The sequence below is a fragment of the Lolium perenne genome, chromosome 6, assembly GCF_019359855.2.
Source record: "Lolium perenne isolate Kyuss_39 chromosome 6, Kyuss_2.0, whole genome shotgun sequence".
Lineage (NCBI taxonomy): Eukaryota > Viridiplantae > Streptophyta > Magnoliopsida > Poales > Poaceae > Lolium > Lolium perenne.
Window position 1 is genome coordinate 209,660,063 of NC_067249.2, and position 27,121 is coordinate 209,687,183.

Below are 27,121 nucleotides of genomic sequence, written 5' to 3' on the forward strand. Positions count from 1 at the left end.
AATGTTGTGCGTGCATGGGTTCACATGCATGCAAACTTCCTAACATGTGGGATAGCTAATCTCAACATCAATGGGTCCTACATGTTATATAAGGATGCATTTCGCCTACGTGGTTTCTCGTGTGACTCTTACATCAACATAACATATCAATAACTTGTGGTACGTATAAATTTGGAACCAAGCTATTTGTTTGTGTTCCAACCATATGTGTGATCGAACTCTTACCTACCGTTCTTCATAAAAATATACCCAAGCTAATTTAAATATGCCACCTCACTCGCTATCAAGAAGCCCTTCAATAAGTTAGCCTTGTGTGGGGTCCAAGTGAGGATATAACCCAAATTGAAAACAATGTAGTCACTTTCTGATACATAGGGAGGATGTTATGCATGGCGACGGTGCTGCCCCCCCCCCCACCCCCGAAGGTTCCTCACGGTGTGGAACCTGGACCTAGTTGTGTGTCCTAGAAAATGGTGAACATCCCGAGATAACTTAGTTAGGCTCGTGTGTCAATCGAGAAGCGCTGTAAAAAGTTGGCATGGTGGGAGGCTTTGGTACGGAAGACCCCATAGACTGGTTCGGAATCCAAGAGAGTGAATTCCCCTTCATACATGTAGTGAGCGGGCTAGACACCGCGAAGGTGTTTCCAACCATGTTCCTCATGACTCGCATGACAAAGCGTGATATATGAACCAAAGTGAGCATCCTATAAAGTGCTCGACATCTCAAGATGACACTTATGCTTGGGGCATGCAAAATCTCACAAGATGTCTCGCGGCGGAAACGTGGAAGACTTTGGCCTCCCTGGTATGTCATATATTTGGTCTCAAGCATATACACCACAAATCGACTTGCGAGAACCTAAGTGAGTTTCCTAGCATGTCAACACCCCGAGATGACTTAGATAGCCTTGGGGGTTCGTGACCTCTTGTGGGATGTCTCGCGGTGGAACCTTCAGCTATATAATGCCTCATACTCCCTCCTTTTACCATTATTTCGTGTTCTAGATTTAGTCAAAGTCAAAATTTATAAAGTTTGACTAAATATTTAGGAAAATATATCAATATATAAACTGTAAAATCTATATTATTAGAATCATCAAAAACTATATTTAGATTATATGCATTTGATATTATGTTTGTTGATATATTTTTCCATATTCTTAATTAAACAGAGCAAACTTTGATTTTGACTGAAGCTAGAATGCGAAGTAAATAAAAATGGAGGAAGTATGCGTCGGGACTCATATAAACTACCTAGATAATTAAATGGGTAATTATTCATTGGCTCACACATACTAAAGAGGATGACCTCAGATAACAATCCAAATCTTTCATGGATCATATGGTATTAAAAAATGTATAATGTTTTCCCAATAACCTATTAATGTGCCTTTTGTATCATCATAATAGTTACATGTAGAACTAGTTTATATCATTATTTGTTTCTTTTTAGATGATTTATGAGACTCTTGTTTTGGTATTTAATTTCTGGAGAGTAGCAGTCACATGCACCACGCCGCCACCGCTAGCAAGATCTCCATCACCGGCCGCCCGGTGTTGCCGAAGCACCGAGAACACTCCTGTCACCGGCATAACGCCATACTCCACACGGGAAACAACTAAAAGACCTAGACTACTATGTACAGAGGGGAACCGGCCTCCTCTCTCCCAGTCATTCCGGCCAACGAGGCTGCTGGAGGAGAGGGAGAGAGGAGCCGATGGAGGGAAGATGGCCCTCAAGGTACTGTTCACACGAGAGAGAGGTAGGGAGGGGGCCGTTTTCGCACAGCCCGCTATGTTTCTTTCATGGAAACCTACTTCCCGGGATAATGTCTTTTTCTACATGAGTAGAAACATGTGTTTATTTAGGACGAAAGAGGACGGAAGAAAATGCCCGAACTAGGCAAACAAAATAAGAAAAAAAGGACTCGTCTACACCAAGGTACCTTCCAGTGCGGTCAATATGGTTTGAAATGCGATCAAAATTGAAACTGAAATTGAAATAATGTTATGAAAGAACTTCACACAAGCAACATGGATTAGTGAAGAACACCAGTTACACAGAGAAAATCGCATCCAAAAGATTTTGCAGAAGTTCCTATCACCATATCATCACAAATTTTTCAAAAAGACTCAGGTCAAAACCCCAATTCCAAGAACTAAAACCTCAAAACTAATAATCTTATTACAGCTGTAACCCGGAAATTTCCGCCCCTTTAGATTTGTGAGTAACTTCAGTTCCTACGTACAAGAAGCGATAGGGCGACGAACGGATTGATCACGAGCTCTTGGTCTCCATCATGGCCTTGAACTCGTCGAAGGAGATGAGGCCGTCGCCGTCCTTGTCAACTCCGGCTATCATCTCGGAGCACTTCTCGACCGTCAGATCCTCATCGGGGAGTACCCGTCGCAACGCTCTGAACAGCTCCTCCGCGGTGATCATCCCGTCCCCGTTCTCGTCGTACTCCTGGAAGGCCATGCGTAGCGCGTCAGACTCCCCGTCGTCCAGCAGCGCCCCGAACTCCTCGATGCTGATGAACCCGTCCCCGTCGCTGTCCACCGCGGCGACCATCTCCTTCGCCTCCGCGGTCGTGCACCTGCGCAGCTTCTGAATCTCGGAGGCCGAGATGCGGCCATCAGCGTCAGCGTCGAAGCTCTTGAAGACACGCATGAGCTCTGTGTCGGTGTCCTTTGCTGCTTTCGCGGGCACGCAAGCCTGAGGAGCCAGCGGGCGTGGCTGGGAGAGGCGGCGGCTGGAGGAAGAATCAGCGGAGACGGCTTGACCCATGATCGATCCAGGTGGGTTCCTTCCCGGCTAGCTAGGGCGTGCGTTTCCTTGTGTTGTTGCGTCTCGTGTTTTAGGCTTTTTTGTTTGGGCCATGGGGTTTAATTTCATTTATATATAGGGCTGTAACCACGTGAGTTTGGATTGAATCGGACACCCGAGAGGCTAGGTCTCTCAATCCGTGCCCTTGCGCATATGCCATATGGTAACATTGTTTCCGTATCTGTCTATACCAAAGACAAGTTGCCAAACATGCCAGTATTAAACTAGATATATCCATATTCACTTATTTCTGAATGGAAGGAGCACCATATTTTTCTCGACCTGTTTTGGAATTTATTAGCCGTGCTGCACACAAAATCGATATCCCCTCTTCAAAATATGAATATAAGTATATTGCGCACATTCTCAAAATAAAAATTTGCACACGCCTTTGAATCATGTAGATGCATTTTAGTGCGTACATACATACACATCTAGAGAAAGGTGAGTCACTTATTGTCGAACAAATGTTATACTACATTGTGCCACACGTTTATTTGATTTTTAGTTGGCTATTGGCTGAAAGAAAGATACACATATTTGGTTTGACAAGTTATACCGGCTGGTCAGGTTCAATATGTCGCAATGCAAGCAAGATGCCTAAGGGACATGATGTTTACTTGAGCATATTTTGATGGGCGCTGGAGGAGTTGTGAATGCAATCGTCATCTTTTACCGAGACTGTTTGCTTTGTTTATAAAGCGAAACAAAATCCTACTTCAAGGAGTATATATCGTCTTGGGTTCACGGCACAATTACCAGCCAAATACTCAAATTCACTCAAATCTCCCCGTCAATAATCAAATTGTTTGGTATGCAGCTTGATATATAAGCATAAAAGCAACTCTAACACACCTCGTAAATACCAATGGAACCGAATTTTCCGGCGAATTTACGGTTCGGGCCGAAAGCCGCGTAGAGTAGAGCCTGAATTGGCGGCCCGGCCCGAAAAAGTTTCTCAGGGAACCGAGAAACTCCGCGCGCGACCCCTATTTAACCAAGTCGGGGAGGGAAGTTTGGTTCCGAAACCCTACTCCCCTCCGCCGCATCTGCTCCTTGGCCGCGAAAATCCCTCCCACTCCGGCTAGGAATTCCCGGCGCTCCGCCGCGACCTCCGCTCCATTCCCCATGGCTCGCGCAACAAGATGTGGTAGGGAGGCGGCCGTATCGACGGTGGCTCGCCGCGCACCTAGTCCGCCATTTTTGCGCTCGGAGGCGGAGCGCGCGAAGTGGGTGCATAGGTGGACGCGCAGGTCGGCGCGCGATGCGGACAGTGCGCATTCGTGTGGCGGCTCGTGCAGCCCACCGCTTCCGCCGCTCCCCGACAACGGCGACGACGAGGACGACGCGTCGGCGCTTCACCTCACCAGCGGGGTCTACGCGGAGGAGATGACAGTGATCGAGCTCGCCGCCCTCGTCGCCGCCTAGCCATCCTCCGTCGTCCTAGATGCCCTGGTGACTATCCCGGGGCCAAATTTTGGTCAAAGTAGGCGCGCGGCGGAGGATTAGTACTTAATTTATGCTTTATATGTAAATTAAATTGCCTATGTAGCTCGCTCGGAGTATCAAACTCTTCACATTTCGCAAGTTCATCGCCTAAAATTTCCCGTGATGTTTGATTTCGCTTTTTCAGTTCATCAATTCAGTTTCTATTATGCGACCTCACCTAAAATCTACAAAATCCTAAAATTCGGGAGACTGAACTCACGGTTTTCAGTTTTAGCGAGTTCAATCACTGAAGAGGAATGGGAAATCAGAGACAAGGTGGGAGAAAAGATGTCACTGGTGTTTTGTTCTCAATCCGCTAGATAGTATGTTCGTTGCGTGTCCTTGCCTAGGGCCGATCACCGGTTCCACCCAAACAACGACCAGTGAGAAGCAAGAACACCGCTGATCGCGTACTGTGGTTTTTCATTGGTCGGTCCCATGCTAGAAAACTTGAGGTCTGTTTGGATTGTAGCCCGGTGCCCAGCCAAACTTAGGGTCTGTTTGGAATTTACAGGTTCGGGTTGAAAGCCAGAGTAGAGCCTGAATCGGCGGCCCGGCCTGAAAAAGTTTCTCGGGGGCCTGAGAAACTCCGCGCGTGGCCCATATTTAACCAAGTCGGGGAGGGGAGTCCGGTTCCGAAACTCTACTCCCCTCTGCCGCATCTGCTCCTCCGCCGCAAAAAACCCTCCCACTCCAGCGAGGAATTCCCGCTGCTCCGCCACGAGCTCCGCTCCGTTCCCCATGGCTCGCGTAGCAAGATGTGGTAGGGGAGGCGGCCGTATCAACGGGGGAGGCTCGCCGTCTCGTCTGCCATTTTTGCGCTCGGAGGCGGAGCGCGCGAAGTGGGTGCTTAGGTGGACGCGTAGGTCGGCGCGCGATGCGGACAATGCGCATTCGTGTGGCGGCTCGTGTAGCCCGCCGCTTCCGCCGCTCCCCGACAGCAGCGACGACGAGGAAGACGCGCCGGCGCTTCACCTCACCAGCGGGGTCTACGCGGAGGAGGCGATGGTGATCGAGCTCACCGACATCGTCATCGCCTAGCCGTCCTCCGCCACCGTAGAGGCCCCAGTGACTATTTCAGGGTCAAATTTTGGTCAAAGTAGGCGCACGTCGGAGGATTAGTACTTAATTTATGCTTTATATGTAAATTATGTTCGCAACCTCTTCACATTTCGCAAGTTCATCGCCTAAAATTTCCTGCGACGTTTGATTTTGCCTTTTCAGTTCGCCAATTCAGTTTCTATTTACGCCTCACCTAAAATTAACGAAACCCTAAAATTCGAGAGACTTAACTCGCCATTTTCAGTTTCAACGAGTTCAATCACTGAAGAGGAATGGGAAATCAGAGACAAGGTGGGAGAAAAGATGTCAATGTGTTGTTTTATTCTCAATCTGCTAGATAGGATGTTCGTTGCGTGTCCTTGCCTTGGGCCCATCACCGGTTCCACCCCAACAACGACCAGTGAGAAGCAAGAACACCGCTGAGCGCGCACTGTGGTTTTTCATTAGTCGGTCCCATGCTAGAAAAGGGGGGGTCTGTTTGGATTCTAGATCGGTGTCCATCCAAAATTTTAGCGTTGACCATGGATATGGGCGCTCGTTTGGTTGGACACCAAATTTTTAGATCCGTGCCAAAATTTTGGTCAGACGTTCACTTATTTCGTCAACTCCGGGTAATCGGTGGGCGGTCGGAACTTGCGCCAAACAATTGGCGTGCTCTTGTTTTGGTAGGGCTGACTCGGGCGCCATCAAAACAACCCCTTGGTGACCCAAGCCCACCATCGAGCCAACGCGCTCCACACCACCACCACGCTCCGCATCACGCTCGTTGACTTCCCCGCGCTACACTGTGGCCCTCTCATCCCCAAGCTGGAGTGGCAGTCGTCACCATGCGGTGGGGTGGACTCCTATCGCATCAAGCCAAAGCTGCCTAACCTTGCCACAACATGGTAGGTTAGTCATATGCGTGCCAAACCTGGAGCAAGAGGAGGTGTCGGTTACCACATTACATTTCCGCTGCGTGACCTGGACGGTTCCATCGGAGTTGCCTGGACTTTGGGCCGCCTACGTGTTTTTTGGAGGCAACGCCACACCCGACGAGTTAGATGATTGTGCGAACCTCGTGATGGCACATGATTGGTCGTCGGCGAAGAACGGCATGATCACCCTAACCTTCGACAATGACGTGGTGGCAACAACGACGAGAGCCGACGAGGAGGAGTAGATCTAGGTTCAGTTTAGTGCATTTTTCATTTCCGTTCAAACTTTGTAGAAATTCCTAAGTTTGAATGATAATTAGATGAAATTTTAAGTTTTTTTTGTCAAATCATGATTTAGATAGTAGTAGTTTTATAAAACTATACTGTACTGGAGAAGCTAGTAACATAAAATCGTGGACGTAGGTTTATCTTGACCTTGCACTTCCGATCTTGAATCGAACGGCCCAAGAAAACACCTTCGTGCAAGTCCTTTTCTGCCCTCTCCGCCTCCAGTCTGCAGGCACACCCTACCTCCGCCGCCATGGCCGCCGCCGCAGCGGGGCCGGCGCCAACGACGGCGAGGAAGGCCCTCCTCTCCACGACCTCCACCCTCCTCTCGTCCTCACTCGCGCGCAGCCGCCGCAGCCTCTCCTGTTCCGCCGCATCGGCCGCCGCCCCGCGCATCTCGCAGCAGCCGCCTGACCTGCTCCGGTGGGTGCAGCGCGAGGGAGGGTTCGTGCACCGAGGTCTCCGCGTGGCCGATCATCCCGAGTACGGTCTCGGTGTGTCCGCCACCGCGGCCGACGGCGTTATTCCCCCTGGAGCCGTCCTCATCGATCTCCCTGGCCGCATCCCGCTACGACTCCGCCGCCCCGCCGATGCTGCAGACGCAGTACTGATGCAGCTCGCCGACCAAGTCCCCGGTAATGGCTCATCTGGAACTATTACTTTGGTTCATTATACTCTAAAAATAGTGTGGTGACTCAATCGTGGATTCGTTGTTGTAATGGTGAATGCAGCAAACGAAGATGTATTTGAATAGTAAATTCGGTGCATAACTGCTGCAATCAAGAAAAATCATTGGAAATCTTCTGTAGTAACAATAGTATGAGTACTATTAACTTCTGAAGTAGACATTTCAAAAACAGTTTCCCCAAACCTTGAAAAAATCTGTTACGGTTCCCCTGTTCATTTTGTTGAACTAGCCAAACATCCCAAGTAGAGGTTATACTAGCTTCTTATTCTGCCAGGTTGGACTGGTTTGTCCCAACCTGTTTTTGAACGCCCCTAGCCTCAAACAGAGGAAATGCACATTGTCAACGCTATGCCTTTTTTAAAATCTAAAAAAATAGGCATACATAGCGTCGATGATGAATGCACTTCATTTGTTTCCTGTAGTTTGTAGCTTAGAATTCAATCGTGGGCTAAATTCTGTCCTGAACTGTACGTGTTTGCTGCTGGAAGGTACCATTTGTCGATATGAAAATTCATTGTTGATGAAACTTATTAGGCTCCAACTAAAAACTGTAGTTCTGTAGAAGCTGATATTTGGAAGAGTGCAGTGCCTTGTGATTAGTATGCTATTCAGTTCAAAATTATATAAAGGCTTTCAGTTTCAGACTTTAGATTTTTTTGGCTAAAAAAGCAGAGTTGCTGAATATCTCGTGGCACAACCTGTGGGAGTAATTAACCGGAAGCCTTCTGAGGCCCGGAAACCAGGAAACGGCATCGTAACAGTCAGGTTGGCTGCACTGGCAGGCCACGGAAAACAAAACATCCGTGAATTATATTTTTTATCCCTGAGAATAATAAAATACTTTTCCAATCCTGTTTTCTTTGTAGACTACAGTACACTGGCACAGCCACACTTATTTTCCTTTTGCCCGGCCCATGATAAAAATGCACTTGCTTTCTTTCTCTGAAGTAGTGTTGGAGACTGTCCTAGGAGAGCCCAGAATATTCCAGGGAGTAATAGTATATTAGTGCTGTCCTAGGAGTGCCTGGAACATTCCAGTGAATGTTGTAGTCTAGGCTAGTGTCCTACCAGATTCTAGAGTATTCCACTGTACTAGTTAACATGTACCTAGTTCAGCTATATATATATATGAGGGTGTGGAGGACCTGCGGGGGTCTGCCCAACCAGAAACTATTTTCTCCCAAAAAACTACATGGTATCAGAGCTGAAGGCAACGCTGGGTGGCTGCTGGTGGTGAATCGGCGCTCAGCGGCACAAGTGTATGAGCTGGAGTCGGGCGTGTCTTGGGCCGGAAGCAGAGGAGGAAGGAGAAGCCCGGATGCGAAGTTCTGCAGTGAAGTATCGATTGGTGGAGCCCCGGTAAAGAGAATCGTTAGGAGGAACAGCAGCGAGCAATCGTCCTGGAGCGGAGTGGAAGAGGAGAGAAGAGCTGATTGGAGCTAGTGTGTGTGCGGCCGTGGCTAGGAGAGGGAAGCAGAGGGGCATTATCCGGAAGAGGAACCCGAGTGGTAGGCCGCAGTGGTTGCGGGGAATAGGTGTGCACACGATTTGCATTTCTACGAGGCGTTGTGATTGTTCGGATCATGGGGGAAAATCAAGGATTGGAGAAGACACTTGAGAAAGCGGCCGAGCTTCTCACGGCCAAGGCGGGTGGTGTATTATCATCACATAGTACGATTTGAAACGGACCCGGAAGATTGAAGCGCCATCCAATGAGATCAATTTGGAAGGCGTTAATTCCTGTTTGAGCTGGTCAAGAAGGGCTTTGCTCATGTTAGGGACTAAAGACTTGGAGAGCTATGTTGAGGGTGAAGCGGTAGGAGCTGTGGACAAGACATCTCCAAAATGGAAGGTGTGGAGTACTACTAATTCGCCGATTGTTGCGTGGTCATTAAATTCCTTATCCCCAACAATTGCGGCATCTGTGGAGATCCTCTCTAGTGCAAATTAAGTATGGAAGACCTTAAAGAAATTGTATTCAGTGAAGGGAATGTAATGTTGATGGCTGAAACAGAGGAGGCCGAGTGAAGCGAGACAAGAGGACAAGTCCGTGATGGAGTATGTCGCTGAGTCATAAAGATTTGTGGGCTGATTTGGATCACTATGATCCTCTGGAGCTCCATCATGCGATTGCATTGCTGCTACTAGAAAGTGGATTGAACGCAGCGAGTGATGAAATTTACGAAAGGCCTAAACTACGAGTTCGAGGAAGACGTGCTTTGCATTGTACCATCAGCCTTCACTTCCCACTCTAGAGGATGCCATATCGGCGATCGCACAGAAGATGTCGGATTGAAGTTGACAAAGAGCAACACAACAACTCCATCTCGTCCGGCCTTCGTTGTAACCCAAAGCTTGGAGACTAGGGACCGCTTCAACCGTGGTGAGAATGGTCATTTGAGCCGAAATTGCACAATTTCCACGCGGGGAATTCGGGGTAGAGGAAGAGGATATAATAGAGACGGATTAAGCAGAGGCAGAGACCGAGGCCGAGGATACTCAAGGGGCCCTAGAGCAAATGTGGCAATCTCCGAAGAAGAATCCTCGGGCACATCTCATGAAGAGCTAAAGAAGGAAGCAAATGTGACTAATGATGGCGGTTATGGGGACTTCAGCTTCGACAAGTTCGCTCACCTTGCCTACACCGATGAAGGTAATTATGCCCATGCATCTACATCTTTGCATAAGTCTTGTTCAAATTGGATATTAGATTCTGGTGCATCAAAGCATGTTACGGGCACATTCAAAGAGTTCGATTCTTACACCCAATATCCACCCTCACATAAAGAAACTATTCAAACCGCCGATGGAACCTCTCGGCCCATCATAGGAGTTGGAACGATTCGATGCACTCCCGCAATTAAGTTATCTTCTGTCCTTCACGTTCTGCCTTCCCGTAAGCCTTATTTCATTGAGTGCCTTGGTTGATGATATAGATTGTCGTGTAATGCTTGACCGCAAGATGTGTTTAATTCGGGAAAGGCCGATCGGAGAGAGGCTTGGGACCGGAACCGTGCATAAGGGACGTGGTATATGGACCGGGAGGTGACAAACGATGCAAGATGTCTTGTACTAGCAAAGAATCGCGGGAGAGAAGGAAGCCATGGTGATGCTTCAACATTGTAGAATGGGACATTTGTCTTTTGATAAAATGTATAAGGTTGTGCCTGATGTGATGTGTGGGGTGGATAAAAACAAATTAGTGTGTGATGCTTGTGAGTTTGGGAAACACACTAGAACATCCTATGTGAGTAGGGGACTCCGGAGTATCTCGCCTTTTGTGCTTATTCATTCGGATGTCCTGGACATGCCCTGTTATCTCTATCGGTGGAATGAAGTACTTCGTGACATTCATTGACTCGTTATTCTCGCATGACATGGGTGTATCTTATGAAGCATAAAAATGAGGTATTTAGATGTTTCCAGGACTTTTATGCTTATGTGAAAAATCGGTTCCATACACAGTGCGGGTAATTAGGACAGACAATGGAACCGAGTATGTGAATAAAGAGTTTGGTGCATTCTTGTCAGCAGAAGGTATATTGCACCAAACCTCCTGTCCAGATACGCCCCCTCAAAATGGAGTAGCAGAAAGGAAAAACCGTCATATTTTGGAGGTTGCTCGGTCGCTGATGTACACAATGAATGTGCCAAAATTCTTATGGAGTGAGGCGGTGATGACAACCACATATCTCATCAACCGCATGCCATCAAGGGTGATTGGGATGAAGTCACCATGTGAAATGTTGCTAGGTGAGAACAAGTTTTTAGTTGCTCCTAAAGTATTTGGGTGCACGTGCTTTGTTAGAGATCATAGACCCTTGGTGGGGAAGTTGGACCCACGAGCGGTTAAGTGTATGTTTATAGGATACCCATCTGGACAAAAGGGCTACAAGTGTTGGAGTCCTATCGAGCGAAGGACATTTGTGAGCATGGATGTGACATTTAGGGAGTCTGAGCCGTTCTATGGAGAGAAGACCGATCTCAGCTCATTATTTGACATTGACATTGACTCTCCTAACACAGGTGAGGCTAGTCGAGAGGGGGAGAGTGAGGTGTTGAGGACAAATGAAGATGAACCTTTGAGAGTTATGGTTGATTCAGTCCCATATCCTATGGGTGAGGAGAGATGGAGAAAGCCAAACGAGGAAGAGAACTTGAAAGTGTATACACGGAGAAAATCGCAGCATGAGCGGCGGCAACAACGAGGCTCCCACGACAAGTGACACACAGTGCGGGGGAGCAACATGTGCAACAACAGCTCCCACGACAAGTGACACACAGTGCGGGGGAGCAACATGCTCCAACGGGTGTTGAACTGATGAATTGTCTGATGACGCAGGTCCATCTATTACGAGGGATTCAATGGACTTGCCCATTGCCTTAAGAAAAGGAACCCGAGCTGCAGCTAGAAAACCTCCAAATTGGTACCAGGAGGAGCATGACATTGCTAATTATGTATCATATGCATCTCTATCTACAAACTACAGGGCCTTCATGGCATCATTGCAATCTGTGGTGATCCCAAGAGACTGGAAAGTAGCAAAGCAAGACCCCAAGTGGCGTGAGGCCATGATAGAGGAGTTAAATGCTCTCGAAAGGAATAAAACTTGGGAACTTGTACATCTTCCAAGCGGGAAAGAGAGCTGTTGGGTGTAAATGGATCTACACCGTGAAACAAAATCCAGAAGGGAAAATTGAAAGGTACAAGGCAAGACTAGTTGCGAGAGGATATAGTCAGACATATGGGATTGACTATGATGAGACTTTTGCGCCGGTGGCAAAGATGAACACGGTGAGGATCCTAATCTCATGTGCAACTAACTTTGGGTGGCCTTTGCATCAGTTGGATGTCAAGAATGCATTCTTGCATGGAGATTTAAAGGAGGAAGTATACATGGATATCCCACCTGGTTTCTCCACTCCTAGAACATCTGGAAAGGTATGCAGGTTGAGAAAATCTCTATACGGCCTTAAGCAATCTCCACGGGCATGGTTTGATAGATTTAGACGAGTTATATGTGCTATGAGATATAAGCAGTGTAATGGGGATCATACGGTATTCTATCGGCACTCAAATAGCAAGATTACAATCCTTGCCGTATATGTTGATGATATCATAATCACCGGAGATGATGAGGTGGAGATATCACGATTGAAAGACAGCCTACGCAAGGAATTTGAGGTAAAGGATCTTGGCCAACTCAAGTACTTTCTTGGCATAGAAATTGCTAGATCCCCCAAAGGGATTGTTCTCTCCCAGCGAAAGTATGTATTGGACTTGCTTAGTGACACAGGCATGCTTGGGTGTCGGGTTGCATCAACACCCATTGATCAAAACCACAAATTATGCGCCGAATCTGGGGAACCAGTGAACAAAGAGAAGTACCAGAAGCTTGTTGGAAGGCTCATCTATCTATGTCACACGAGACCTGATATTTCATATCTTTGTGAGTGTAGTGAGCAGATACATGCATGATCCTAGAAGCGGACACTTAGATGCGGTCAACCAAATCCTCCGGTACTTGAAAGGTAGTCCAGGAAAGGGACTGTGGTTCAAAAGGAATGGTCATCTAAATGTGGATGGGTATTGTGATGCTGACTGGGCAAGTTGCTTGGATGATAGGAGATCAACATCTGGTTATTGTGTGTTTGTCGGGGGAAATTTAGTGTCATGGCGAAGTAAGAAGCAGCCAGTGGTTTCAAAGTCAACAGCTGCAGCTGAATACAGAGCTATGTCGCAAGGTTTGAGTGAGATGTTATGGGTGAGGAATCTTCTTTCAGAACTGAAACTGTTGAGGAAAGGCCCTTTAAATTTGTGGTGTGACAACAAGTCGGCAATCAACATCGCAAACAATCCTGTTCAACATGATAGAACCAAGCATGTGGAGATTGATCGCTTCTTCATAAAGGAGAAGTTGGATGACGGTATAATTAAGATAAGTCATGTAACCTCTAGTGAACAAATTGCAGACTGTTTAACTAAAGGATTAGGAAATAAAGAGTGTAGTTCAGCTTGTAACAAGATGGGAATGATAGATATCTATCATCCATCTTGAGGGGGAGTGTTGGAGACTGTCCTAGGAGAGCCCAGGATATTCCAGGGAGTAATAGTATATTAGTTGTAGTCTAGGCTAGTGTCCTACCAGATTCTAGAGTATTCCACTGTACTAGTTAACATGTACCTAGTTCAGCTATATATATATGAGGGTGTGGAGGACCTGCGGGGGTCTGCCCAACCAGAAACTATTTTCTCCCAAAAAACTACAAGTAGTTTTTCTCGTGTCAAACCCTCCTCTTTTTTGTTCATATTGAATTGTTTAAACCAGGACTCATGTTTTACTGTTGTTAACTTGTTCTATAACACATCCTTCTGTGTTACTGATGTTACCTCGTGGTTGAATAGCTGCATGATGCTAATTTATGTGCCCAAACTATACTACTTACTTTTGTTTAGTGTATGGGGTGGTTTCTATTCTGTATTCGCTTTTGAGAAAATAATTTCATTCTGCAAAATTAGGCGAACTGCCTGTATTAAGTAGTAAATCCAATCCTGTGGGAAGCATGTGACAGAGGAACTGTGGGCAATGAGACTGGGCTTGAGGTTGCTTCAAGAAAGAACAAAATCCGATTCGTTTTGGTGGCCATATATTGCGAACCTGCCAGAGACTTTTACGGTGCCAATCTTCTTTCCTGGGGAAGACATAAAGAACCTGCAATATGCTCCTCTCCTCCACCAGGTTGTTAAAAGCTATAGTGACTTTTGTAGCTAGTAGATACTTATGGTATTTCCCTGTCCCTTTTCTGACTGATGCTATTTCAGATCAATAAAAGATGCCGCTTCCTTCTTGAGTTTGAGAAAGAGGTAACACAGAAGCTTGGTAATGTGCCTTCAGGAGATCACCCGTTTTGCGGACAAGATGTACACTCATCTTCCCTTGGATGGGCTATGTCAGCAGCGTCTTCGCGAGCATTCCGTCTGCATGGTGAAATCCCAATGTTGTTGCCTCTTGTTGATATGTGTAACCATAGTTTTAGCCCGAATGCTAGGATTGTCCAGGTTGGAGATGTTGACAGCCCTGATATGTCCGTTAAGGCAAGTATTCTGCAAGCTTGCAAGTCTAAATTGCCATTATTGCACCCATAAAATTGCTGATATTCCTGTTCTTTAATCAATTACCGTGTCCTACATTGGCTTCACAAATGTTGATGCTATAACTAGATATCTTATGGTTTGTAGAAACATATCGACAGTGAAGTAGCACTCTCTACAAGTTAGAACTCTCATTATCTTATGATTATGATACTCTATACTGGCATGCTAGCCATTCGTGAGTTATGCCAGTGATCCACTGCATATTGCCTTGTTTAGTAGTCTTCTTTAATACCATTTGTAATGTGGGTACGCAGTTATTAAGCATCTTCTTCCTCTTTAAGCTAGTACTGTTAATTGTTTGGCTGTACATTGGTCACTCTTGGATTTATTTTGCAGTTATCAACTTACAATAGTGTATATTCGCTTAGCAAACAGTACTTACTGCCACTATAAGATGTTGTATCTCCTGTTCCTGGAAACAATTAGTTCCCTTGGCTGCACAACTTATCGTCAACTGATTTATTCCATGCATGTAGTTTGTACTGTACGATGTCTCTGCTTGTGGAACATGCAAAATGTGTTTTGTTTAGTTATTTTCATGTTGTGCTTTACACAGGTTGTTGCTGAGACACAAATCGATCAAAATGCTGCAGTCACCCTGAACTATGGTTGCTACCCCAATGATTTCTATCTTCTTGATTATGGATTTGTAGTAACATCGAATCCATACGATCATGTGGAACTGAGCTATGATGGAAATCTTCTTGATGCTGCTAGCATGGCAGCAGGAGTTTCTTCCCCCAACTTTTCAACACCAGCCAAGTGGCAACAGGATATCTTGTCACAGCTGAATCTACAAGGAGAGGGTGCTATTTTGAAGGTTTTGTCCACATTCCTGCACTACAATTGATTTATTTTTATTTTACGGTTCGGTTGAATTCAAGTCTACTGGGTGCAGTATTCATGTATCAGTTCTGAACCTGATACGCTTTGGCTGTGAACCTGACCTGGTATTTCCTTTCAGGTCAGCTTAGGTGGTCCGGACATAGTTGATGGTCGCTTATTAGCTGCCCTGCGAATTCTTCTCGCGGCTGACCCAGAGACTGTGGGGAAGCATGATCTGAAAACTTTGATGTCACTTAGCGAGAAAGCTCCTTTAGGCCCTACCGTTGAGGCCTCGGCGCTCCGAACTGTTCTTGCACTGTGTGCCATAGCTCTACAACACTTCCACACCAAGATAATGGAGGACGAGGCTATCCTAAAAGGCGAACCCCCTCTTACTACTGAGTTGGCAGTCCAGTTTAGATTGCAGAAGAAGCTGATGCTGGTCGATGTAATGCAGAATCTTAGCCGGAGAACCAAGATGCTATCCGCAGAGAAATCTACTGTGTAGGTTATCAATGTCCCAGGATAACTTTGTCAGGCAACGGTTATCGCGCTGTACTTGTTACTAGAGAAACAATAAACCCCCAATTTTGATTGTTCACCATTTCCTCTTTTTCTGGCCATGTGTTAATAATGGGTGACCATATCAAGAGAGGTTTTAATTTCCATGTCATAATTTCTGGAAACCGTCTCTGCATTAGGGATGTTGAAAGAAATGCAAGTTTGTATGAAATGCTGTATTCTTCTACTGAACTGGATGCCATCGTTCAGATATTTTTAGATAGGAGATGACATGTTCAGAGAAATGAATGCTGAAAGAAATGTAAGTTTGTACAAGTGATGTCTTCTTCTACTGAACCGGTTCTTCATGACTAGGAGAAATCTTCCGAATGGCATCGTTCAGATATTTTCAGATAGGAGATGACATGTTCAGAGAAATGAATGTTGAAAGAAATATAAGTTAGTGTAAAATACTATCTTCTCGTATTGAACCGGTTCTTCAGGAGTAGACATTTTCAGAGGGGAGATTGGCATCTTGACATCTTCAGGCAAATGAATGTTTGAAAGAAATGTAAGTTATATATATCCTGTCTTCTTCTATTGAACCGATTCTTTAAGAATAGGAGTTGGTCTTCTAACAGAGCGGCATGGTTAAGAGTTCAGATAGAGGGATGTAAACATCATGGTGTCTTAGATTTATCTAAATGTAGATGTATCTAACACTAAGACAACAATCTAAATTTAGATGTATCTAACACTAAGACAACAATCTAAATTTAGATGTATCTAACACTAAGACAATATCCTGAGATGGAGGGAGTAATCAAAATCAAGTGATCTTGGAGAAGTCTAATCTAAAGCTCTATTCAGAATCTATCTGCACAAACATGGAAGAAATAAAACGAAAACCGTCCCTAAACTGGGAAGGGAAGAGGCTGAACGACTAAGACATAAGTATTTACAGGATCATCATCCGAGAGGACAAGGATAACCAAAGAAAATAAAATCCTAATACACTAATGTGGAAATAAATGTAGGAGTAAGTTATATATCCTGCCTTGTTCTACTGAACCAGTTCTTCGGGAACAGGAGAATTTCTTCTTACAGAAGGGCATCGTTTAGGCATATTTCAGGTAGGGGATGACATCTTCAGGCAAAGGAGGCAAATGAATGTTGAAAGAAATGTACAGTAGTAAGTTATAAGATTGTGTGTGGTTCTAGTTTCCGGTTCTTCAGAAATACAGTAGGAGAAATCTTCAAACCGGACCACATCGTTCAGGGTTCAGGAAAAATTTGTACCAGCTGATCAAGGGATCACGCAGAACTGGGATCTAAAGCTCTCTATATATATTCAGGATCTCTTTTGGGAAGAAACAAAAACGCAGCATCATCTAGAATACTAGCCTGTCCCTAATGAACTGAAAAAGGAAGATGCTGACAACAACTTAGACACAAGTATTTACAGGATCATCATCCTCATCAAGTTGGGGATAACAAAATCCATCCACCCGAGAGGACAAAAGTAACCAAAGAGAACAAAATCCTAAATACACGGCGAGGCAGCGCATGATGACGATCGAGGAGAAAGGAAGCCAGCGAGTCCTAGGAGTCGCCGCCGATGGAGATGGCGGGGCGGGCGGCCCTGCCGAGCGGCGAGCGGGAGCGGTGGCGGCCGAGGTCCCGGAGGACTAGGCGCATCTCGGCGACGTGGGGCTGGTAGGTCTCGTGCACCTTGACCTTGTCGCCCTCCTCTTCCTTGATCTTCCTCACCTGGCTGTGCACCACCCTCGCCGCCGCCGCCGCCTGCCGCTGCTGCGCTTCCTGATCACGAAAGTTCTCCATGGCCAAACCTTACGCGATCCCCTTATTCAGTAGTAGTTTCTTGTTTCTCTTGGGCTTCTGCAGGATGGCGATCACCGATCAAGACCGATCAAACCATGTACCGTGTCAACCCTGCGCTGCATGAGGCGGGGCGTATAAATAGCTGGGGGTCGATCGGGGCCTGACCGGTTCCCACCCGCGCCGCCGTTATTGCTGGGGACGACGGGGAGCCTACGCGTGTGCGCGCCCCGGTTTACCCGATCCGCGGCAGGCATATCCTTCCGTCTCTTTTCCTTCTTATTTTGGCAAGACGACGACGGATCGCGTCTACGTGCCCGGTCGGGTAAGCACATACATGCATATCCGTTCGTCCTCCATGTGTGCACAATACAGGTTCAGGTTGACCTTGCCGGCCGCTGCAGCGACCCTGGTGGTGTCTATCCGTTATGCATGGATGGTCGTCCTGGGCGTGTCCTGCCCGGAGCTGTCTCAACTCGATTTGGATAGCTTCCACGGCAGCAGATTTGCTAAGAAAAGAACTCTTCAAGCAGATCCTACATCCATGTCGTTTTTCTTTTCCGCTGACTATGTGTTGGTCTTCGAGACCACGAGTAGAGAAGCGGACGAAACCAAGTGATGCCACAATTGCTTTCAAATCTTCTTGCGGAGGTGAAAACGAATTCAAAAACTCGTGGACATAAATATGCACAAACATATATATACCGCATTTAACGCAAACACAAAGAGAGACGTTGATATTGGCCGTAACAAAGAGAGCCCTTGAATCGTGCAAGAAAACTCAAACATTTAAGCATACAAATAGCCTTGTACCCTTTTCAAAAAAAGAAAAAAACTTGTACCCTGAGTCTAGCAGGGTTGCTCGATTTACTGGGGAATTGTGCAAATGCTCAACCATAAAAGCCTCCTCAATGCACGAATGGGTTACGTGGTCGCTAGTTTTGGGATGAGCGGTTCTGGAAATTCAGCTTACTAGGTCATGTAATGGGTGTGTTAGACTGGACCATGCACATCAACCCTCAGATACAAATTCATTTTCCGCACTTGTTTTGCAGGAAAAAATTGTTCCATTTCAGTTTCTGTTTCTGCCAAAAAAAATATGTTTTCATTTCTGTCTCCACGAAATTAAGTTTCCATATTTATGTTCTGTTTTATGTTTTCTGTTTTTCCGAAAAAGAAAAAAAATCGCTTTATTTTCATCCCTAGTGCGAGATATTTCGTCTCTGGTGGAGTTGACATGTGACACGGCAATCAATTGCAGTTAGCGAAAGGACCGCGTCAGGTTTATGTGTTGACAGTGTTGTGTGATCAGAAGGCGAGAGAACAGTGCCGGAAACGCGTACTCGAAAATGAATCTGGATAGAAACCAGATGCAGCTGCTGTCGATGGAGAAAAAGGGTGGCCGCAAATCGCCCGCGGATGGGTCGGCCGACGTGCCCTGTATCGCCTATTCGCCTCGGCTGCGTACTGACAGTTACAGAACAGAGCCTTCTTCAGCAGGCACCGTGTTGAAGTTGATGTTGAATCTTTTTCATTGTCGCTTTGTTGTCGCAATGGGTCGACCAAAGACGTCGCATTCAGTATTCACGATTACTCTTCTTGCAGCGCTTTGTAGGCTGCGAATCCACGAAAAGTGAATTTGGCTCGTGGGCACCAGCCGCTCCTGCTGTTTAAAAAAATTCGAAAATCATACATATTTGTTTTAAAAAAATCTGAAAATAAATCTAGACATAATAATAAATAATAAATGACGTAACCTACAAGCGTGTAAAATTTTAATATGAAATTCTTTATATTGTAGACTACATAAAAAAGACAAAATATGTTGAAATTCGGAGATTTGAAATATGCATACCCAGATCCACACGTTTGTTATTTTTGTGTAGCCCAGAATTTTTTGTATTTAAAATTTAAAAGTTGCACCTTTATGGGACAATTCATTGGTTACACCATGATTTTTTTTTCTATTTTTTTTTGAAACAAGCAAATGGGATTTTTAATTTTTCTAAAATAGCAGGAGCACTGGTGCCCAGGAGCACCAAATCTCTGTCCGCGAATCCACCTCTGATTCGCAAATCCGGAGAAAAGAAACTGGGGCTTAGAGCATCTCCAGCCCGTTGGGGCTCCCCAGGCCGAAATCCGGCGCTATTTAGCGCTGGATGATGTATTTATTGGCCTGGGGAGCCCCATTTTCTCAGCGGCGAGTCTAGGATGGATGAAAGTTTTTAATAAAATACGGCGAATTCAGACAAAATTAGGCGAAACTCGTTCAAACATAAGCGAAATTTAATGATATTTAACATATATAGGGGAGTTCATACATATATAGGCCAAATTCGTACATATATTTGAATTCGGCAGGGAAACTTAAACTTAAATTAAAAGCGGCCTTCTACATACCGAAATGGCGGTAGAAGGCGGTGTAGTCGCCGCCGCCGTTGTCGTCGTTGGAGTTCCCGGCGTCCTCGGCGGCGGCGCCTCGTACCATCGGCTTAAACCCTGGCCAGGGTCGCCGGCGCGTCGCGGCGTCGGCCGGTACAGGTCGTCGTCGCTGCTCTCCTCCAGTTTTATCAGCGGTGCGGTCCTGGGCGCGACGTTCCTTGCCGAGGCCGGTGCGGCGGCTTGGACGGCGAGTTGCCGCGCGGCGGCCAGGTCCAGCAGCCGACGCTGCTGCTCCGCCTCCTGGTGCTCCCAGTGACGTGGGCACTACCCTTCGGGTAACCCACATTGCCCTATCCTGTATTGACTAATTGGAGGCCCATGAAGACACCTGAAGGCGAGATGGGCCACTAGGTCGGCGCACCAGAAGGTTCCTTGACGGGCAAGACAAGGAAGCAATAGAACAAGGAAAGATCGGATCTGAAACTACTGTAAACCTAGTCGTACTCGGTGAGACCTCTTGAGACCTGGCCTCCTATATAAAGGCCAGGAGAGGGGCTGCCGAGGGACACATGATCAATCTTAGCGATCTTAGCCACCAAAAGCTTAGAGCTAGGACACCCTAGCAATTAGCCAACTCGACGAGATCTCTGCCGAACTATTCGGCACCCCATTGTAACCTATTATCATCATAATCAAGAACAGACAGGCAGGACGTAAGGGTTTTACCTCATCGAGGGCCCCGAACCTGGGTAAATCACTCTCCCCGCTTGTCTGTGAACCGATGTCTCGTGTCAGCTTGCAGGATTCCATCAACCCTAAGCCCCTATCGGAGGGCATTGGCGAGGAGTACCCTCGACAATTGGCGCCGTCTGTGGGAACCCTGTCGGCACAAGATCGGACATCGGCTGAACCCGACATGTCATCGGCAACTTCATCAGCACCGTCATCGCCTCGTTTGGGAAGCCCGATTCGTTTCGGTTCCTACGAGTTCACCCCACATAGCGATTCGTCTCGCTCGACTTTCTCCGGTCTACAAGGCAATATGGAGATGGCCTTCGGGAGCATCCACTACAACGTCAACTCAGAAGGAATTCTTCGGCTGCTGGAATCTCCCATCTCCAGGTCGACGAGTCCAAGCGCATCATCGTCACTCGACCTTTCGGCTGGCCTGACAAGCCCGTCGAGTCCATCCGCACCTACGGCTCCCCGTTCGGCATCCTCCATGTCAGTCGGATCCGATAATCCCGCGACCTCGGAGTTAACCTCGTACTACTGCATGAACTGCGACACCAGGCACGGACTAGGGTCGAGTGACACGCCGTTCATCTGCAATGCCTACTATTCATCGGGAGAAGACAGCATCGACAGCATCACCCAAGGAGACACCCGAAGAGTGGCGCCCCTCCAAGTATATGTCGCTAACAGGGGAGACGGAGATCGCACCCCCCGTTCCAGCAGGCGAGCTAGTTTTGAGAACAGCGCCAGCAACAACAACAGCGACCACACCATCGCAGAGGAGGAGTGGACAGCGGCCAAGGCAGCCGTGCTTAACGACACACCACTTCCGGCGGGAACCACGGTTGGCACTCTCAATGCTTACCGCTCCATATTGGAGAAAAATCGTGAGCGCCTATCTAAGGAGCAAGCCAACCTCGAGAGACGCCTATCTGCGGCAGACCGATCCAGCGAACGACGAAGGGGCTCGCAGGGAAGTGCCTCTCGAAGTACCCATGGAGGAGGCAAGCATCGTTCAAGGATGTCCAGGCTTTCGGAAGATGATGCAAGGGAGATAACGTCAAACCTGACCAAGTCCTTTATGACTACGGACACCGCGGGCATGCCACGGCCAAAAACCGTTGCGGGAGCAACAGCCAACCTTGCAGCATACCTCATTAACCAGCGTCCCGAAGGATCCATGACATAGGCTCACCGTGGTGCTTTAGAAAGTCTCGCGATATTAGGAGATAATCTAGTTCCACGGAAGGAGAAGACCACCTTGCAGGCCAGCGGCCCAAAGCACCGCGCAAGGGACGCTCGAGATGAAATTACTCAGAGTAGAATCGACAAAGCAAGGCGACGACGCGCAGCCAGAGAGGAATTTGACAGCGATTCTTCGGATGAGACCCAGGAAAATGATTGCGAGCTTAGGGGAGCCGATTGCTTAAGCTACAAAATTCGGGAGGCGATGCCACCTAAGAAGTTCAAACCCACCCCTACCGACGTTGCCAAATACGATGGGCAGCAGGAGTCGAGATCCTGGATAGAGGATTATTTGCAGACAGTGATTCTGCAAAAAGGGAATCAGATAGCAGCAATGCAGTGCCTGCAACTTTACCTAAAGGACTCGGCGCGAGCCTGGCTAAGAGGTCTGCTGAAGGGTTCCATTAAGTCATGGGACGACCTAGTAGAGGCCTTCGTCGCCAACTTCCAAGCAACCTACAAAAGGCCCGTCGGGATCGAGGAACTACGACATTGTCAGCAAAAGCAGAAGGAGTCGATGCGCGCATACATCGGGAGATTCACCAAACTCTTGAACGCTGCGGAAGATGTATCTATTGACAGAGCAATCGACGCCTTTAGTGATGGCATCCGACGTGAAAGCTATATAGAAGAACTTGGGCGCAAGAAGCCGAAAACCATAACCAAGTTAATGGAAATCGCCAACAGCTGGGCCGATGGCGAAGACAATGTTCGAAAGCCACGACATCGCAGCGACGATGAAGAGGATGACCAACCGAAGCATGATTCGGGTGATCGAAGGGATCGCAACAAGAGAAGGAAGAACCGCAGCTACGATGACAATAACTTGGTGGCCGCAGGTTATTCTGATCGGCAGGATGATCGGTACGATGACAGGCGAGATGATCGGCAGGATGGTAATCGGAACAACTCTGGGAACTGTGGCAACTATAAACCACGGCAACAGAGAACCCCTGAGCTACCCTACACTGAGCAGATCAACGCCCCCTGTTACCTGCATTCGTATGTCGATTCCAAGGACGGCAAAACGAAGTCGAGTCACCTGCTCAGGGACTGTCGGCAGTTCCTAGACATGCACAAACTCATCCAGCAGTCAGGCCAGCAACAGCCACCACCACCACCACCACCACCTCCACCGCAACATCAGGTCCAGCAAGCTCAACCTCATCAACCCAACGAGGCATTCCCACCACCACGTGGGCAGATGAGTATGATCCACAGGACAGGCGTTTCAAGAAGGGAAATGAAGAAGCTCACCCGAGAAATCAACCTGGCAGAAAGCGTCATGGCAAACATCCCTGAGTATGTCGAGTGGTCGTCTCAGAACATCACGTTTAGCCGAGCGGATCACCCGATGACTATACCAAAACCAGGACATGCCGCCCTAGTGGTCGAAGCACAGATAGGAGGGTTCAAGATGAGCAAAGTCTTCATGGATGGAGGAAGTGGACTCAACCTGATATTCCTTGACACGATTCAAAGTATGGGGATCACCATGAGAATGCTAGAAGAATCAGACACCCGCTTCCATGGGATCCTCCCTACTTCACCGGCGTACTCCCTTGGCAAAGCGTACCTGAACGTCGTCTTCGGCAAGCCCGACAATTTCAGGAAGGAGAAGATCGAGTTTGAAGTCGTGAACTGGGAATCACAGTATCACGCTATACTCGGGAAGACCAGCTTATGCCAAATTCATGGCTGTGCTGCACTATGCATACCTCAAGCTGAAAATGCCTGGAAACAACGGGACAAACATCACAGTCTATGGAAGTTTCTCGCGCTCGGACAATTGTGATCGTGATTTTCAAAGGATTGCGGCAAAGTTTGGGTCACAACGAGAAGCTGTCGACCCCCCGCCCAAGCTGACGATACGAGAAATCAAGGAGGAAAAACACGACAGGAAGAAGCCATCCAACCTCGCTCTTGAAGTCTCGGCAGCCAAGGCTTCGGCACCCAAAGCTTCGGCAGTTGCCGATGCGGAAGATATAGGAGGCAGCAAGACACTGACAATCGCTGCCCAGACCCCTGGCGAAATAAACAACGCTGCAGCAACCACTAGCATGGTGAAGAAGCCAGAAGATGCTGTCAAAGACGAGAAGAACCCCATCCTTGATAAAGCACTTCCTTAGCCTTTAAGTTTTTTCCCTTTACTTTATACAGGGCCTCCCCGTTTCGCCCTCTAGTTTCGTATTTACCCTATTAATGAGCACTTAAGTTTCGGTTCCTTGTTGAGCATTGCAGTAATTTAAAGCATCTATGACTGCACACCGTGAACCTTGCTTACAAGCAACGGTACAACGTAACGCGTGACAGAAGATCGCGCCCCAAGGGAAGAGCTTCTACGAGTGCTGCAAAGAAAAACAAGGACATTAATCCTTCCCTCTGCTTTAGATGCCTCTACGAGTGCCGCAAAAAGCAAGAGTTTGGAAAGCATAAAACAACCCACGTTCGATATTTCACTTATGGAAACATCAAAGAACAACGGGCTCATTGGCAGAATCATTGCACCCGAAATATTCGGGAGTGACTGTCGAAAACTCACAATCGGTTGAAAGCAAAGTTGCGCATACAACAGGTTTAGCAAAACCTGCAACACGAGCTGATCACTCATAATGATTTGCTGACCAACCAGTATACATGCATACAACGGGCAACTGAGATTTGCTCCTCCAAAAGTTTGCCAACGGCACAGTAAAAGTACATATTCATGTATTTACCAACTAACAAGTTTCAGCTTAACAATCCTAACACTTGGATGGATTAGCCAATGCAATTCATATTACAAAAATAACTTTACACCCTAACGTCACCCTTGCGGAGTTTCCCTTTCTTCAGGTACATTTGACTCCTCCTCAAGCCTGTCGATAATTATGTTGGCAGGCAATAATACCTTCGGGTACAGTTCTTCAAAATCGCCAGTTGCGTTGGCAATAGATAGCAAACAGGCTGAGGGATAATGAGCAAGCACAAGGGCAAGCGTACACTTGGCCCCTGCAAAAACTTGAGCTCTCACCAAGTCTCGAATCTTCTTGGCGTTCCCAAATTCGGACATCAGAGTTAAAAGCGTAGGGGGAATTGCATTCAAAGGAAACATCGTCTTCCAAACCACCCTCATAGCTTTGTAACATTTGTCAAAGAATTGGTGGACCTGTTGGACCCGATCCTGAAATTTTGCAACAGCCGAAGCCTTCGAGTGTTCTCGCCAGAAAATCTCTTCGGATGAGGAAAGCTGGGTTAAAGCATGCACCCGCTCATGTATCCGCTTGTTCTCTTCCGCACGATTTAAAGCTATGACTGGCAAAAGAATAAATAAAGAGTTAGACAAGCCGTTGCTGACAAAAGGGCAAAGGAGTCAGGAAACTTACAGTTCAAACTCTCGGTAGCTTTATGCAGCTCAGTAAGAGTGTACCGTTCCACGTCGGCTGCAATCTCGCTCTTCTTATTGACAATAGCAGCCAAGGCATAAGTGCTGCGTAGGTCCTTCTCCATCTGCGTAATCCGATCCTTCATACGCTGGATCCGATCACTTTCAGGAAGGGCACCCGAAGAGTCATCAACAAACGAGGGCACTGGGAAGACCTGCAGGGAACACCGTCACAAAAGGATGATGGATATGATATAGCTGAGCATCCGAAGTAACTCCCATCGGGAGAAGTACAAGAAGAAATATCATAACAAAAGTGTGCTAACAACATTGCTAGCACGGAGTTTATTACAAGCATAAGTTTTGCGGCAGAACAATGTTTCACATCAGCTCAAGCATAAGTTCGCTACAAGAATCAAGGGGCCTGGGTCTGAGTCGATAAACTGGGTCCAGTCGACAACTTCCTTGATGAAACCAGTTCAAGGAGCTGGCGAGCACAAGTAAGGGCGGACGCTTTAAAAGCGCTTAAATCAACAAGCTGCCCGTCTTGCTCTTTCGGCAGCTCCTTGGTCATTTCTTCGATGTCACCCTTAAAGCCGTAACCCATCATAAGCTGGAAGGCAAGGACGACACCATAAGTGCGCGATGTACGCTTGAATACCTCGATAACCTCCTTGGTGTCAACCGCGAAGGCATCGACCAGCTGCCCCAGGGTCTTCTCCTGCTTGATCTTGGGGAAAATCATCGAGTGCATCCGCGCCAGGGCACCCTTTCCCTTTACAAGAAGTTCCCGCGTAAGCTGGTGAGAGGCGAGAATCATCGACATAGCATTTGCTGGAGAGTTGTTTGGAACTCTGTCCAGGGCATCAGCAGGGACATTCGCTGCTTCAGCAGAAAAAAAAGTACATTGGCAAAAGGATCGAATCCATAAGTACATCAATCGACAGAGGTGTATAAAAATTACCAAGCAAGGCCAAAGAAGACTGACGAAGGACTTCATCCTTTTCGGCTGCCCGAGCTTCAGCCACCAGCCTGGATGCTTCCTCCTTCTTCAACTTCTCTTTCAGCTTGCCCAGTTCCACCTTCAGAGAGTCAACCTCTCGGCGAGCCTCAGCAGCTATCTTGACTGCGCCATCCAATTTCAAGGAGGAAGATTTGACTTCCTCTTGTAGCCGAGCTTTGTCAGCTTCCAGAGAAGTGAATTGGGAGGCGAAGGCCTCCAAAGAGGAAATAACACCTCGCAAGTGAAGGAGATATGCCCTAGAGGCAATAATAAAAGTGGTTATTATTTATATCTTTATGTTTATGATAAATGTTTATATATCATGCTATAATTGTATTAACCGAAACATTAGTACATGTGTGATATGTAGACAACAAAGAAGTCCCTAGTATGCCTCTTAACTAGCTTGTTGACTAATGGATGATTAGTTTCATAATCATGAACATTGGATGTTATTAATAACGAGGTTATATCATTGTATGAATGATGTAATGGACACACCCATTTAAGCGTAGCATAAGATCTCATCATTAAGTTATTTGCTATAAGCTTTCGATACATAGTTACCTAGTCCTTATGACCATGAGATCATGTAAATCACTTATACCGGAAAGGTACTTTGATTACACCAAACACCACTGCGTAAATGGGTGGCTATAAAGGTGGGATTAAGTATCCGGAAAGTATGAGTTGAGGCATATGGATCAATAGTGGGATTTGTCCATCCCGATGACGGATAGATATACTCTGGGCCCTCTCGGTGGAATGTCGTCTAATGTCTTGCAAGCATATGAATGAG

At 46.9% G+C, this 27,121-nt stretch overlaps 3 protein-coding genes across 3 annotated transcripts; 1 reads left to right on the plus strand and 2 right to left on the minus strand.

The window, feature by feature from the left end:
• Positions 1-2,280: 2,280 nt before the first annotated feature.
• Positions 2,281-2,790, minus strand: LOC127309342 (probable calcium-binding protein CML20). The gene has a single exon (XM_051340226.2). The coding sequence runs from the start codon at positions 2,788-2,790 to the stop codon at positions 2,281-2,283; it is 510 nt and encodes a 169-aa protein (XP_051196186.1).
• Positions 2,791-6,772: 3,982 nt separating this feature from the next.
• Positions 6,773-15,857, plus strand: LOC127306233 (uncharacterized). The gene is made up of 5 exons (XM_051336858.2): positions 6,773-7,219; positions 13,846-14,012; positions 14,096-14,368; positions 14,985-15,248; positions 15,393-15,857. The coding sequence occupies exons 1-5, from the start codon at positions 6,838-6,840 to the stop codon at positions 15,759-15,761; spliced, it is 1,455 nt and encodes a 484-aa protein (XP_051192818.1). The 5' UTR covers positions 6,773-6,837; the 3' UTR covers positions 15,762-15,857.
• Positions 15,858-16,927: 1,070 nt separating this feature from the next.
• On the minus strand, positions 16,928-17,808 carry LOC127309341 (uncharacterized). The gene has a single exon (XM_051340225.2). It carries the CDS (start codon positions 17,594-17,596, stop codon positions 17,357-17,359), a length of 240 nt encoding a protein of 79 aa, XP_051196185.1. The 5' UTR covers positions 17,597-17,808; the 3' UTR covers positions 16,928-17,356.
• Positions 17,809-27,121: the final 9,313 nt, after the last annotated feature.

What these genes read in the sequence shown, in the direction of transcription:
- LOC127309342 (XM_051340226.2), bottom strand. Translation starts at nt 2,790, where the DNA reads ATGGGTCAAGCCGTCTCCGCTGATTCTTCCTCCAGCCGCCGCCTCTCC.
- LOC127306233 (XM_051336858.2), top strand. Translation starts at nt 6,838, where the DNA reads ATGGCCGCCGCCGCAGCGGGGCCGGCGCCAACGACGGCGAGGAAGGCC. An exon ending in ATGCTCCTCTCCTCCACCAG is followed by an intron (nt 14,013 to 14,095) that starts GTTGTTAAAAGC and finishes ATGCTATTTCAG; the next exon opens with ATCAATAAAAGATGCCGCTT. An exon ending in GCCCTGATATGTCCGTTAAG is followed by an intron (nt 14,369 to 14,984) that starts GCAAGTATTCTG and finishes TGCTTTACACAG; the next exon opens with GTTGTTGCTGAGACACAAAT.
- LOC127309341 (XM_051340225.2), bottom strand. Translation starts at nt 17,596, where the DNA reads ATGGAGAACTTTCGTGATCAGGAAGCGCAGCAGCGGCAGGCGGCGGCG.